The following is a 15,160-nucleotide window of genomic DNA, read 5'->3' on the forward strand; positions in this document are numbered from 1 at the left end:
TTTTCATCCATAGGGGGCGCCGCAAATGCAAGAAATGTAACCGTTTGTCGCAAAAACCAGATTTTTGGGGGATAAATCCCCTCCGAATTACTTACGCATGATCGCAGGGGTGACGCGACATTGTAATTGGCTGGCAATATCAGTGGGAGGGGCATATGTAAGCCACTGCGGCAACCACACTTTGCAATTTTTTAAAATTGCGACCTTTCTAGTTTCACTATCTAGAGTAACCCTAAACTTCAGACTACTACTCCTCCCACAGTTTTGAGTGTACGCACTTGAGCCATATCTCAAATTGACCGGCTTCCTCGGGAATCGATAGCTTGTATTTTGTTAAGAGAAATGTTGTATTGTTTAATTGATATGAATTTATTAGTGATTTAAATTTCCCCATTGACATGAATGGGAAAGTGCGAAAAATCACATTCAAGTATTTTTTCCTCAGAGACTGTAAGGGCTATAGTTACAAAACTTGGAGGGGAGGTTCATAATAATTACTAAAATTAATTAACTTATAATGTTATCGGTCGGCCTCATGGTGGCGCTATATCAGCCCACTTTACGTTTTGGCTTATAACTCTTGAACCATAGGTCGTAAAATCAAAATATTTTTTTCCCTGGATTTCTTGGGTTATGACGCATCTCCCCATATAGGCCACGCCCATTTGCGTCATGATAGATTTTCCGCCATTTTGAATTTTCTCCAAAACACACTTTTTGTTCCTCCTCCTACAGATTTCGTCCAAATCTCACAAAAATCGGCACACATGATCTCAGGACCCATCCGATTAAAACACCAACTGCAGAATTTTGGTAGTGCGTGTCGTTCGGCCGTAATCGTCGTCCGAAGATAGTAGGTGGGGCCTATTTTACAAAAAATGCCATAAATCACGAACAGAATGTCCGATCCATCCCAAATTGTAATCACATGTCGCAGGTGGTTCAATCGACCAAGTTCCAAAAGCAATTCCATTTTCATCAATAGGGGGCGCCTCAAATGCGAAAAATTTAACGGTTTGTCGCAAAAACATGATTTTTGGGGGGATAAATCCCCTCCGAATTACTTACGCATGATCGCAGGGGTGACGCGACATTGCAATTGGCTGGCAATATCAGTGGGAGGGGCATATGTAAGCCACTGCGGCAACCACACTTTGCAATTTTTTAAAATTGCGACCTTTCTAGTATTAATTTATAAACTTAAAATCTCTATCCTCTCTTCACCTACCTGTTGGTGTGGTTTTAAACCCCTCCGCTAGATCAATCCTGTGTATCTTTGTCAGAACATTCAGCATGATCTGAGTTTCTCTACCAGGGTAGCTCTCCACGATCAGGTCCACTGTGTCTGTCCTCTTGGCGTTCTCCAGAACACTCTTTGTGAGCGGCTTGAGACCTTCAACATTTTCAGGCTCTTCTAGATGCCACTTGAACCTGTCAAAGTCATCGTGAAGCAGACGATCCAGAGTATCCAACATGCGCTGCTTAAGTGTCCCCATGGTGGATTCTGTTACAAACACACAATGTTAACATGTCAGCTTCATTAGTGTGGTTGCCCAAAGGGCAACCAGACTATTGTAATTGTAACACTTTATTATTAGTGTGGTTGCCCAGACTATTGTAATTGTGGGCTCGCAACAGCGAGCACACACTAGTTATTGCCAGTTTATATTTGTGGGCTCGCAACAGCGAGCACACACTAGTTATTGCCAGTTTATTGTGGGCTCGCAACAGCGAGCACACACTAGTTCTTGCCAGTTTATATTTATACTTCCAATTTCCGCCCTTTTTTTCGTCCTCCTACTACTTTCACACACTTTATGCTAGAAATTTAGTTCAAACTTCAAACTGTTCAGCTCTTTGCAGTTATGTGTGCTTGCATTTAGATTTTTACAAATGTTTATACTTTTTTAACTTTTAAACTTTTTTTTACATTCTTTATAATGAGAGTCGATGGGAGAAACGTCCCATTTTTCACAGTTGACTTTTTTGTGCTCTTATTACTCTGTCATACTTTCACTTTGAAACTCCATTCAAACTTTAAAATGTTCATCAATCTTTGAATTTTCATTGGTGAAAAAGGTTTTTTGAAAAAGTTTATACTTTTTAAAATATTTAACTTTATTTATAAAATCTTTCTCTCATAGACAATGTATGGGATTTTATCTCTAAATCAACCTCACTTTTGCAGCCTCATTACTCTGGCATACTTTGTCGTAGAAACGTGATTTAAACTTTAGCTAGCTCACACGACTGTGGACTTTGTCGTGGTTCAAACCGTATTCGAATATGTTACACGTTTTTTCCGAAATCGCAGTTCAATCGCAGGCCGTTTCGCCCAATCAGTGTCCCCTTAGAGTGCGGGGCCTCCTTGAGTAGAGTGTGGAAACTGAAATTCTTTCCTTGGAAATTTACCAAACAAATTGTCGTCCCGGCCAAAATATTCACTTTACACAGATGTTCTTTGGTCATTTTGTAGCCACACATGTCCTCTTTCACACAATGTAACCACCAAAGCACAGATACATACAGAATGTGAACTACAGCCTTTTAAGTGACACAAATACAGTCAAGCTGCCCATTGACCTCCATTGTATAATTCTTACGAGGAAAGTATCGTGAAGACAATTCTTAACTCGCTCTTATAACCACATTTTCGATCGTACCAACACCACAATCGTACATGTTGTACCTCAATGTCTCAGGCCACTCACAGTGAAAGAAATATTTGCATTCGACTTTTACTTTTTGCGATAGAGCAATTTGTTCGGGCATAGGTTTTTCCCTATTCAGGCCCATTGAAATCTCCCAGTCATAGTGAAGCACTGTTTTACTCTCCCACAGCTGAGACATATAAGGGCTTAATTACAGGGCTGACATTAGAGTTACAAGATCTCAATGAGTTGCTCTGCGAAACCTTGTGAGCTTGTAGGTCTGCTATTTGTGCAGTCACAGACACACGCATGCATACGCACGCACGCACGCACGCACGCAGCTTGTAGATTTGCTATTTGTGCAATTAGGCTCTACACACAGAGTCACAGACACACGCATGCACACGCACGCACGTGTACGCACACACACACACACACACACACACACACACACACACACACACACACACACACACACACACACACACACACACACACACACACACACACACACACACACACACACACACACACACACACACACACACACACACACACACACACACACACACACACACACACACACACACACACACACACACACACACACACACACACACACACACACACACACACACACACACAAAAACCCTGTCTTTTTCTTGCAGCATGCTACAGTCTTGCAATTTGCTCCATGGGCTTAGACCACCAATAGGAGCACGCTGTACTTAATTAATTGCTTAAGCCCCGCCCTTCTGTCTTCCCATTGGCTGGCCTTTACACAGCTCTAACTTTTGTTTGCAGCATGATACAGTCCTGAAAATTTGTTTATGGACTTACACCACCAATAGGAACACTAATATAAACTTAAAAAATATATATTTTTTAAACTTTTTTTTTTTAAACTTTTTTTTTTTTAAACTTTTTTTTTTTTTAACTTTTTTTTTAAAAACTTTTTTTTTAAAAACTTTTTTTTTTAAACTTAAAAAAAAATCTTAAAAATCAAAAACTTAAAAAAGAAAACTTAAAAATGAAAAACTTAAAAAAAACTTAAAAGAAAAAAAAAACGTTTAAAAAATAACTTGAAAAAAACATTTAAAGAAAAACTTTAAAAAAACTTAAATACTTAAAAAACTTAAAAAAAATGAACTTAAAAAAAATAAACTTAAAACCAAAACTTAAAAAAACTTTTAAAAACACAAAAATGAAAGAAAAATCGTAGACCATTGTCAATAATCATTGTGTTTATGCTTTTAAAGATAGGCCTATATGCTATTTGACCCTTTTTTTACATGTAAACGTATGCTATTTAATACAATTTCTGCTCATTAATGCTTTCATATCCATTGATGTTGTATTTTTTTCTTTTTACCTTTTCTTAATTAATCAAGAATGCAATACAAATCATTAGTAGACACAGTTATAACTTTACTTACTTTATTCTGCCACTTTTTGGGCATCATACTACTTCCACATACTTTACTCCGCTTTATGCAGTTACTTATGCTTATACTATTCTTTTTACAAATTTTTATACTTTTTAACTTTTTGTATTTTTTTTCCCTTCAGCTTTAATACATTTACTACTGTACATCATACATTGAGTTTTTTGGCGAGCCCACGCAGTTTCACCAGGAACTGCTTTTCTAGTTATTATACTTCTTCCAATTTCCGCCCTTTTTTTCGGACTCCTACTACTTTCACACATTTTATGCTAGAAATTTAGTTCAAACTTCAAACTGTTAAGCTCTTTGCAGTTATGTGTGCTTGCATTTAGATTTTTACAATTGTTTATACTTTTTTAACTTTTAAACTTTTAAACTTTTTTTTACATTCTTTATAGAGAGTCGATGGGAGAAACGTCCCATTTTTCACAGTTGACTTTTTTGTGCTCTTATTACTCTGTCATACTTTCACTTTGAAACTCCATTCAAACTTTAAAATGTTCATCAATCTTTGAATTTTCATTGGTGAAAAGGCCATAAATCACGAACGGAATGTCCAATCCATCCCAAATTTGAATCACATGTCGCGGGTGGTTGAATCAACCAAGTACCAAAAGCAATTCTATTTTCATCCATAGGGGGCGCCGCAAATGCGAGAAATGTAACCGTTTGTCGCAAAAACATGATTTTTGGGGGATAAATCCCCTCCGAATTACTTACGCATGATCGCAGGGGTGTCGTGACATTGTAATTGGCTGGCAATATTAGTGGGAGGGGCATATGTAAGCCACTGCGGCAACCACACTTTGCAATTTTTTAAAATTGCGACCTTTCTAGTTGTAACACTTTTTTATTTAGTCCAGGTTGACTAGGGCACCAGGCTGGGGGCGGGGCAGAGTCCAGCTTGACTAGGGCACCAGGCTGGGGGCGGGGCCGAGACCAGGTTGACTAGGGCACCAGGCTGGGGGCCGAGACCAGGTTGATTAGGGCACCAGGCTGGGGGCCGAGTCCGTCTGACTAGGGCACCAGGCTGGGGGCCGAGTCCGTCTGACTAGAGCACCAGGCTGGGGGCCGAGTCCGTCTGACTAGGGCACCAGGCTGGGGGCCGAGTCCAGGTTGACTAGGGCACCAGGCTGGGGGCCGAGTCCAGGTTGACTAGGGCACCAGGCTGGGGGCCGAGTCCGTCTGACTAGGGCACCAGGCTGGGGGCCGAGTCCAGGTTGACTAGGGCACCAGGCTGGGGGCCGAGTCCAGGTTGACTAGGGCACCAGGCTGGGGGCGGGCCGAGTCTAGGTTGACTAGGGCACCAGGCTGGGGGCGGGGCCGAGTCCAGGTTGACTAGGGCACCAGGCTGGGGGCCGAGTCCGTCTGACTAGGGCACCAGGCTGGGGGCCGAGTCCGTCTGACTAGGGCACCATGCTGGGGGCCGAGACCAGGTTGACTAGGGCACCAGGCTGGGGGCCGAGTCCGTCTGACTAGGGCACCATGCTGGGGGCCGAGACCAGGTTGACTAGGGCACCAGGCTGGGGGCCGAGTCCAGGTTGACTAGGGCACCAGGCTGGTGGCCGAGTCCGTCTGACTAGGGCACCAGGCTGGGGGCCGAGTCCAGGTTGACTAGGGCACCAGGCTGGGGGCCGAGTCCAGGTTGACTAGGCCACCAGGCTGGGAGCCGAGTCCAGGTTGAGTAGGCCACCAGGCTGGGAGCCGAGTCCAGGTTGAGTAGGGCACCAGGCTGGGAGCCGAGTCCGAGTCCGTCTGCGCATTTTTTTGTCCATGGCTTGGAATAGAATGTAGAACAGTGGTTCTCAACCAGTGGTCCGGGGACCACCAGTGGTCCTAGAGGGGGTTCCAGGTGGTCCCCATGCAGCTAATTGATGGAGAGTTGGTAACCAAATGGACCCTTAACTCTTGAGAGTTTAAAATGAATTAATTTTCAGGGCAAGACCCTGTTTGAAAAGACATGGCAGTTTGACATGCATAGGCTACTGACCCCCATGTAATGCCTCAGTATTATTTGTATAGCGTAAACTCAATGTCAACTTAACTCTGAGAGTACAAATGGAACTAAATGCAACTGCTATGGTCCATTTGGTTCCATTTATACACTCTCCTTAATACACTCTGGGTGCCTAAAGCCCTTGAATATGATTAAGGATTATTTTCATTATGGTTATCTCACACTTCAATATCACACATACCATACCTGTAACTTTTATTAGGCCTAAAAAAAAGTCTACATAAAATGCTATCTAATTTACATAAGTTTAGCCTTTGTGTACGCCTGTAAGGTCATCGAGGCTAGGGGAGGGGCTACGGGCTGAGATGGTGTCTGAAGAGGTGGGTTTTCAGAATAAGATGGAGTCTGAAGAGTTGGGTTTTCAGACTAAGATGGAGTCTGAAGAGGTGGGTTTTCAGACTACGGCGGAAGATTGGGAGTGGGCAACTAGGGGTGGGCAACTTTGACGATGGAGAGGGCCACTATATTTCCACACTCACTCCAGAGGGGCCACATTGCATACTGTCGTAGCAAAAATAGCCGATCTACAAGCTCAACACGCGCCGCGCTACGGCGCGTTTTGAGCTTTTTCAGCTATATTATTTTAATTGAAATCCTGAATTATTTCTTGCGATTTTTGCATTGCAATCCTGAAAATAACCCTTTTATTTAATTTCAAATGCATTTAGTTATAGTTAAGTGCAAACTAAATGCAAATATATTGGACACAAAAAAAGACAATAACAGACTGAAGTAATTAAAGTGGGTCATTGGGATTGGGAGTGAGTCTGCAGTTCTGACTGCAATGGGAAGTTCATTCCATAGTTTAGATTGGGAGTGAGTCTGCAGTTCTGACTGCAATGGGAAGTTCATTCCATAGTTTAGATTGGGAGTGAGTCTGTAGTTCTGACTGCAATGTGAAGTTCATTCCAGTATAGATTGGGAGTGAGTCTGCAGTTCTGACTGCAACGGGAAGTTCATTCCATAGTTTAGATCGGGAGTGAGTCTGTAGTTCTGACTGCAATGGGAAGTTCATTCCATAGTTTAGATCGGGAGTGAGTCTGTAGTTCTGACTGCAATGGGAAGTTCATTCCATAGTTTAGATCGGGAGTGAGTCTGTAGTTCTGACTGCAATGGGAAGTTCATTCCATAGTTTAGATCGGGAGTGAGTCTGCTGTTCTGACTGCAATGGGAAGTTCATTCCATAGTTTAGATCGGGAGTGAGTCTGCAGTTCTGACTGCAATGGGAAGTTCATTCCATAGTTTAGATTGGGAGTGAGTCTGTAGTTCTGACTGCAATGGGAAGTTCATTCCATAGTTTGTATAAGGTGTGTTTATTTTAAATGACCAATAAACTTGAACGAACACACACACACACACACACACACACACACACACACACACACACACACACACACACACACACACACACACACACACACACACACACACACACACACACACACACACACACACACACACACACACACACACACACACACACACACACACACACACACACACACACACACACACACACACACACACACACACACACACACACACACACACACACACACACACACACACACACACACAGCTCACCTTCAGCGGCTCCTACCCTTGTAGATGTTGAACTTGACATTGGTGGGTCAGCGCCTGTAGCTCCATGCCAGAAAAGACAAAAGACTTGTATAAGAAACACAGTGTCTGTCTGTGTGTGTGCGTGCGTGCGTGCGTGCGTGCGTGCGTGCGTGCGATAACTGCTTTTTTAAGAACAATAGTTGTGTCAGACCGGCTTGTGCTCGTGTGTGCGTGCATGCATGTTGGGACAGGATTATATCTATTGATAGTGTCATCTACAGACGAGTTGAATCAGTTTATAAGACATCTATTCATAGAGTCAATAATTAGTTTATAAGACATCTATTCATAGAGTCAATAATCAGTTTATAAGACATCTATTCATAGAGTCAATAATACGTTTATTTTTACGACATTTTAAGACATTATCAGCTCACCTTCAGCTCTGCCTGGAGCTTTATGCTGGAGATGAACATAGAAGAGAACAGATTAGATGAACATAGAAGAGAACAGATTAGATGAACATAGAAGAGAACAGATTAGATGAGACACAAACAACTGAGGAGGCTTTTCTATTTATTTTAGGGGCGCTGCCCCCTCCTATGTCCAGCTCTGAGGGTTTGTGTAAACACAAACATTGTGTTAACACAAATGTGGAGGAGAGAACAAACTCTCAAACTCTGCCCGAACTCTACCCTCGGTGATTTTCCGTGATTCTTTCTTTTTTCTCTCTTTTTCTCTTTTTTTAAGAATGTTATTATAATAAAAATAGCAGAGTAAAAGCAGCCATGTCTTTCCGGCACCCCAGAGCTTCTATTTTGAAGGAATGTGGTAACTTGCCATATGCTTAAATGTTTTATAAAACCAGTCGGATTATTACACGATAAAGCGTCAGGTTTTCGTCATGTTAAACCCAGCTGGCTGCGATGAATAACTTAATCATTAATCAGCGTCACCAGTCACCAAACGATCCATATAAGTGATATAACTCTGTAAACGCTCCACGTAAGCTACAAGCAACTGTGTGATGACCACGCAATCATGTCACAGTCCACTGTGTGATGACCACGCAATCATGTCACAGTCCACTGTGTGATGACCACGCAATCATGTCACAGTCCACTGCAGGCTACATTTGATTTCCAAAATGCTTAGTATTATAACCGCCGTCCGTCGGCGTGCCTTATGTGCCCAAAATAACGGATCTGTAAGTTTTCGAGACACACCATTATAGCCATGTTGGCAGTTGGTATAATAATATTGTCACTCTGTTTGGGACTGTTGCACAACGGTGAATGATTGCACTTTGCGAACGGGGACAATACTTCATATACGTCACTAAAGGACAATACTTCATATACGTCACTAAAGGGAAACTAAAGGGATCAGCTGCTATTCATGTTTACTCACCATCCATGGAATCCATTAGAATGATGGAAATGGGTTTTTTCGGGCTTCGGGTTTATGGTAATTTTTAGGGTCGGGCCGAGCCTCTGGCTGCGGTCTGAATATGGCCAATGGGGGGGAAGGACAGCTTGCCCTGTCTCCTCGCTGCTAACGTGCCTATTGGACAAGGACGGGTTGGGGAGGGACTCAGTGTTGCTAACGTGCCTATTGGACAAGGACGGGTTGGGGAGGGACTTAGTGTTGCTAACATGCATATTGATGATATTCACACGGCTGCCATCTTGCAACTTCCCATAGACAGCCCATTCATCCAAACAGAAAAGTCCTATCCAATTATATTAAACAATGTCAAAATCACCAACATTGCAGCTGTACGAAAAGCTTGAATTATTCTGTTACTATCTGCAAAGTGTTTGTTTCATAAAAATCCACCTCCACCTTCCTGTCAAGAACTTCCTTGCAGATGATTATTTTTCTAAGTGTCAGAGTTTGGAAGCGCTCGTTATCAGTAAAGCAACCTCCTGCTGCCTCCTGCATTAAAACAGGTGGTACGCATGGGCTGTTGAGTGATAGTCAACGAGTGCCTCCCAAACTCCAGCACTTAGAAAAAAATCATCTGCAAGGAATTTCTTGACAGGGAGTGGCTCATAACATGTCAACGGTGGATTTTGATTAAACAAATACATAGAAAGAGGATAATTCAAGCTTTCCGTACAGCTGCAATGTTGGTGAGTGTGACGTTATTTGATACAATTAGATAGGACTGTTCTGTTTGGATGAATGGGCTGTCTATGGGAAGTTGCACCTAGTTAGCACCTTGCTGGCAAGATGGCAGCCGTGTGCATATCATCAATACTGGACAAGGACATGTTGGGGAGGGACTTAGCGAAGAAGGGCTAATTGACCTCTGCGATGTTAATGTACAGATGCTACTGCCTACAGTCTGTAGACTAACAGTGATGTTAATGTACAGATGCTACTGCCTACAGTCTTTATACTAACAGTGAATGTTTGCAATACATTTAAACAACTCAGCTCTGGTCTTCAGTTAGTCTGCTTTGTAAATAAACGTACCTTTCGTCTGCGTCTGCCTGGGAAGTTCCCCATGTTGATGTCTTCCTTGTTGCTTCTTCTAACAGTTCTGGTGACAAATGACAACAACAGTGACGTTTATGACTATTGTGTTCACTAGACATGTGCCCGTCGGCCACCGGCCTACTTAGGAACGATGCAAGTTGGGAACCTAGTATATAGCACCCGCTTTAACTATATCTGTGTCCCTGTTGTGCCCATATATGGAGATATCTGTGTCTGTCTGTCTGACTGTGTCTGAAGAGTGCAAACTGACTGTGAAAAGTGGACTAGTTAAGTAATAAATTGGCAGGTGCGGGGGTTGCCATGGCAATCAATTGGCTGAGGCAGAGGGCTGGGAAAGTCTACAGGTGAGTGGACTTAAACCAAATTCCAATACCCAAAATCTCGCTCACTTGCACTCGGTCACTCCAGCATGGCAGTGTTACGGTGAAATTGGTGACCTGCTGAAATGTATGACCATCTTGTGGACTTCACACAACTTACATGGAGGTCTTTAAGTATGTGGCCTAAATACAGCTAGGTGGAACTCTGCTAATGAACAAACTAAATACAGCTAGGTGGAACTCTGCTAATGAACAAACTAAATACAGCTAGGTGGAACTCTGCTAATGAACAAACTAAATACAGCTAGGTGGAACTCTGCTAATGAACAAACTAAATACAGCTAGGTGGAACTCTGCTAATGAACAAACTAAATACAGCTAGGTGGAACTCTGCTAATGAACAAACTAAATACAGCTAGGTGGAACTCTGCTAATGAACAAACTAAATACAGCTAGGTGGAACTCTGCTAATGAACAAACTAAATACAGCTAGGTGGAACTCTGCTAATGAACAAACTAAATACAGCTAGGTGGAACTCTGCTAATGAACAAACTAAATACAGCTAGGTGGAACTCTGCTAATGAACAAACTAAATACAGCTAGGTGGAACTCTGCTAATGAACAAACCACAATGATTTACATTCGGAGTGGACACTGACGTTATGTGATGTCGATGACACGATTGTCACATATTTCAGCAAGTCACCAATTTCACCGTAACACTGCCTTACTGGAGTGAGCGAGTGTGAGCGAGCGAGTGTGAACGAGCGGCCGAGATTTTGGGTGTTGGAATTCAGCTCTTGTTTGGCAGATTATTCTGTGTACTCACAGATTAATCCTCCTCTCCTCTCCTCTCCCCCCCTCCCCTCCCCTCCCCCTCCCCCCACACACACACACCGGGTACCCATTACAATAATTCAATTTCGGTTCTCTCCATCGGTTCCCACAGACACGCAGTCACACGCTATTTATTTATTTTCTTCCCTTTTAATAGACGCGCAGGGAACAGAGCTACAAGCCCACACCATGTTGCATCAGCGACGCGTTCTCACCTATCGGCCGGAGATGCGCTGTGTGTGTGTGTGTGTGTGTGTGTGTGTGAGTCTGTGTGTGTGTGTGGTCGGCATGGCCCGTAACATTAAGGCCCTAAGGGCTGGTCTGTTCATACAAGTTAAAATGATTGAACAGGAACTGTTCATACAAGTGCTAAATGTCAATAGCATGTTTGTGTTACAGTGCTTAAAGGGAAACTTCACCTTCACCTTTTTGCAAAAGAATATATGTTAATGACAAGATTTAGAACTCTTCCTTCCTGGACTACATGTTGTGTCAGTATGAAAACCCTCCCCTTATCCACAAGGAGGAGCAGTGCACCAAAGCATTATGGGAATTGAAGTCCAGGAAGGAAGTGAGCCCAGTCACCAGTGTCGATGACATCAGAGACACTGGGCTCACTGCTAAAATCTAAAATATCTAAAACCACATATTACACACATAAAGACCCCCAGGAAACTGCTCTAAATCAAAAAGGGTGAAGTGTCCCTTTAACCCATTCATGACGGGAACCCCTTCTGGTGTTTTAACCATTATTTTAAACTGTATCTATTGAAAAATAGCAGATCTACGAGCTTCTAGATCTGCTATTTTTGAAAAATCGTATAATGTGGCACAAATCTTTTAATATATTCCTCTGTGGGGGTGGTGTGTGTGTGTGTGTGTGTGTGTGTGTGTGTGTGTGTGTGTGTGTGTGTGTGTGTGTGTGTGTGCGTGCGGCAATGCTTAAATGCTAAATGGTTAGTCATAGAATGGGAAGGAGGAAAGCAGAAGTTGGAAAGCATGTCCTGTACAATGGGCTGTTTACCACACATGCAAGCACGATAGCGTATGGTGCATGTGGGACAGTGTGTGTGTGTGTGTGTGTGTGTGTGTGTGTGTGTGTGTGTGTGTGTGTGTGTGTGTGTGTGTGTGTGTGTGTATGGAATGGAATATTCTTCAAGAACGGAGTATTTACAGCTCAGAGCCACAGTGGAACAGCTTTCGGAATACAACTTCTGAAATACGTGGCAAGAGTTCTGAAGAAGTTCCCGCGGCTACATCCATATCCTGATGTTTTGACAGCTACAACAACAGCTGACTGGATCCGCCTCCAGCTGTGTTCCCTGCGTGACACTGTCCTGCCGTCACTACAAACAGCAGCGCGCCCTGGTTCCACCAGGGGGCGTAAAGTCAGCAGGAACAAGCTAGCAGACCTCTGGCAGAAGAGGAGATCTAAGGCAATCCAGGTGATCCTGAACAACAGTGAGTACCTCGACCCCCCCTCCTGCCCCAGTGACATTACTGTCATACAGTCTTTTTATGACAATAAATGTAAAGACCATGGGCATAATAATGATCTTCCACCCCCACCTTGGCACAGAGATGTGCCACGCCCTGAACCTACATTCCTTCCTAACACTGAGCACTTTACTGCTGAGGAGGTACAGGATGTTCTACATGGCCTCCCTAACTGTAAAGCCAGCGGCATCGATGGGGTGACATACGAGACTCTAAAAACCACACAGTCGTGTCAGATTCTAACGCCAATCTTTAATGTCTGTCTGGAAAACAGAAGAGTACCAGATTCATGGAAGGGAGCATTAATCCACCGTATCCCAAAAAAGGGCAATATTCCTGAGGATCTAACAACATGGAGAGATATATCTCTCCTACCTACCATCTACAAGGTGTTCATGAAGTGCATACTAGCCAGAGTCCTTCCATGGCTCGTGGATGCTAACATCTTGTCCACCAAGCAGAAGGCTTACATCAACAGGCAGGGCATGAATGAGCATGTTTTTAGCCTCAAAACTGGAATAGATGACTTTAAGCATGAGTCTTGTAAACTGTACTGTGTTTTCCTTGACTTCAGAGACGCCTTTGGAACATTAAGCCACAAAGTCATGATTCAATCACTGGAGGAAATACAGCTGCCCCAGATGTTTATTGACATTGTGAAAAATGTTTACAGGGGCTCCTTTATTCAGGTAATATGTGGGAAAGATCTAACCCAGCCAACACCACTACAGATAGGCATTAAAACTGGCTGTCCATGGAGCGCAGTCAATTTTATTATTGCCACCAACCAATGGATAAAGTGGATGTGTCAGTGTGCCCCCCACGGTGTGATCTCCCCGAACCCTGTACAGGGATACGCGGATGACATTTCCTTGGCCTCTAGGGAAGAGAGCACAATCAAAAACATGCTCTCCAGGACGGACCGCTTTTTAGAATGGTCAGGCCTAGAGGTCAAAAACACGAAATGTGCTGTCTTGTACGAAAGGAGGAGTGGAGGGAACCGGTGGTACCACTCCAAAACAGACACACCCCCAGTTTTCACCATAGCCTCGAAACCTCTACGTGTATACACTCTCCATGAGACATACAACTACCTTGGACATAAAATCAACATCGCAGGAGAATGGAAGGAGCAGGTCAACAACATCTTGTCTGATTTTACATCTCGGCTGGACCTGATTGACAGGTGTCCACTGCCCCTGACTATGAAGTTGGAAGCAATCAGACAGGTGGCGCTCTCCAAAGTTCAACACCTGTTCTCTAATGTCCACATTCAACAGAAAGGTCTGCGTGAGATGAATGACAAAACAGTGAGCCTAGTGCGAAAATGGTTTGGACTCAACTCACACAGCACCCGCGACATCATTTTTCACCCACAGTGGGAGGGAGGACTGGGAGTCCCAAACGTGGAATGGATCTACACCAGCATGAGGATTTCTCACCTCTTAAAAATGCTAAACAACGATGACAGGGATGTTAGGGAGCTGGCTCGATCCTCCCTGTTCCTGGACCTAAGGAGGCGTAAGGTCCCACTGGCCAGGGAGTTAGAGCCACACTTCCTTGGCTTCCGGAGGAAACCCAACGGGAAACTGGACACCCGTTCCGCTGGCTTTGGGGTTTGGTCGGACTGGCCAGACCTAAATGACCTCTGTGTCCGTACTGGAGTGTCCCTGGAGTGGGTGCGGTCTGACTCAGAGACTGTGAGGGTCTCCGAGGATATCATAACTGACCCCCTCACCCAGGTCAGGGCAACGGTCACCTATGCTGGACACAGTCACCTGCTAACATCTACAGGTGCCAGACGAGTCCTCATGGATGTACACCAGCACCAACAACAACAACACTGGACTGGACTAAAACTCCAAGGGAAGCTTGCATGTCTTCCCCATGCTGATCACTCCGTTTCACACGCATTCATCAAGAACACTGCACTCAATGAGGACATTATCACATTTACAGTTAAGGCCAGACTACAAGTCCTTCCCACCAGACTCAATCTATCCATCTGGTTCCCCACCACTCAGGTCCCTCATTGCTTGCACCACACCACAGAACAGATCACTGAAACACTGTCACACATCTTGAATGGATGTTATGCATATAAAGGAATGTACATAGCACGCCATGATAGAATAGTGGAACTCATAGCAAAGGATATATCAAAATACCATGCCTCTTCAGTGAGAATGTACAAACATTCCAAGGTCATTCCATCCATGTTCCAACTCAGTGATAACTCAGATACCTTTACATCTCTAGCAGCTAATACACCAGATATTGTTGTGGTTGATGAAGAGTCCAGAGAAGTGTCTGTATTAGAGATA

General features: G+C 43.7%; 1 protein-coding gene across 1 annotated transcript in view; it reads right to left on the reverse strand.

Annotated features, from left to right (window-relative positions):
* LOC306917076 (NACHT, LRR and PYD domains-containing protein 3-like) overlaps positions 1–15,160 on the reverse strand; it is a 53,155-nt gene that overhangs the window by 12,694 nt on the left and 25,301 nt on the right. The window contains exons 7-10 of the mRNA XM_079495201.1: positions 10,158–10,224; positions 8,114–8,138; positions 7,698–7,751; positions 1,229–1,504 (exon numbers count right to left, since the gene is read on the reverse strand). Coding sequence (XP_079351327.1) covers positions 1,229–1,504; positions 7,698–7,751; positions 8,114–8,138; positions 10,158–10,190 — 388 coding nt within the window. The 5' untranslated portion in view covers positions 10,191–10,224. The remainder of the gene's footprint in view (positions 1–1,228; positions 1,505–7,697; positions 7,752–8,113; positions 8,139–10,157; positions 10,225–15,160) is intronic.

The sequence above is a fragment of the Electrona antarctica genome, assembly GCF_951216825.1.
Source record: "Electrona antarctica genome assembly, chromosome: 24".
Lineage (NCBI taxonomy): Eukaryota > Metazoa > Chordata > Actinopteri > Myctophiformes > Myctophidae > Electrona > Electrona antarctica.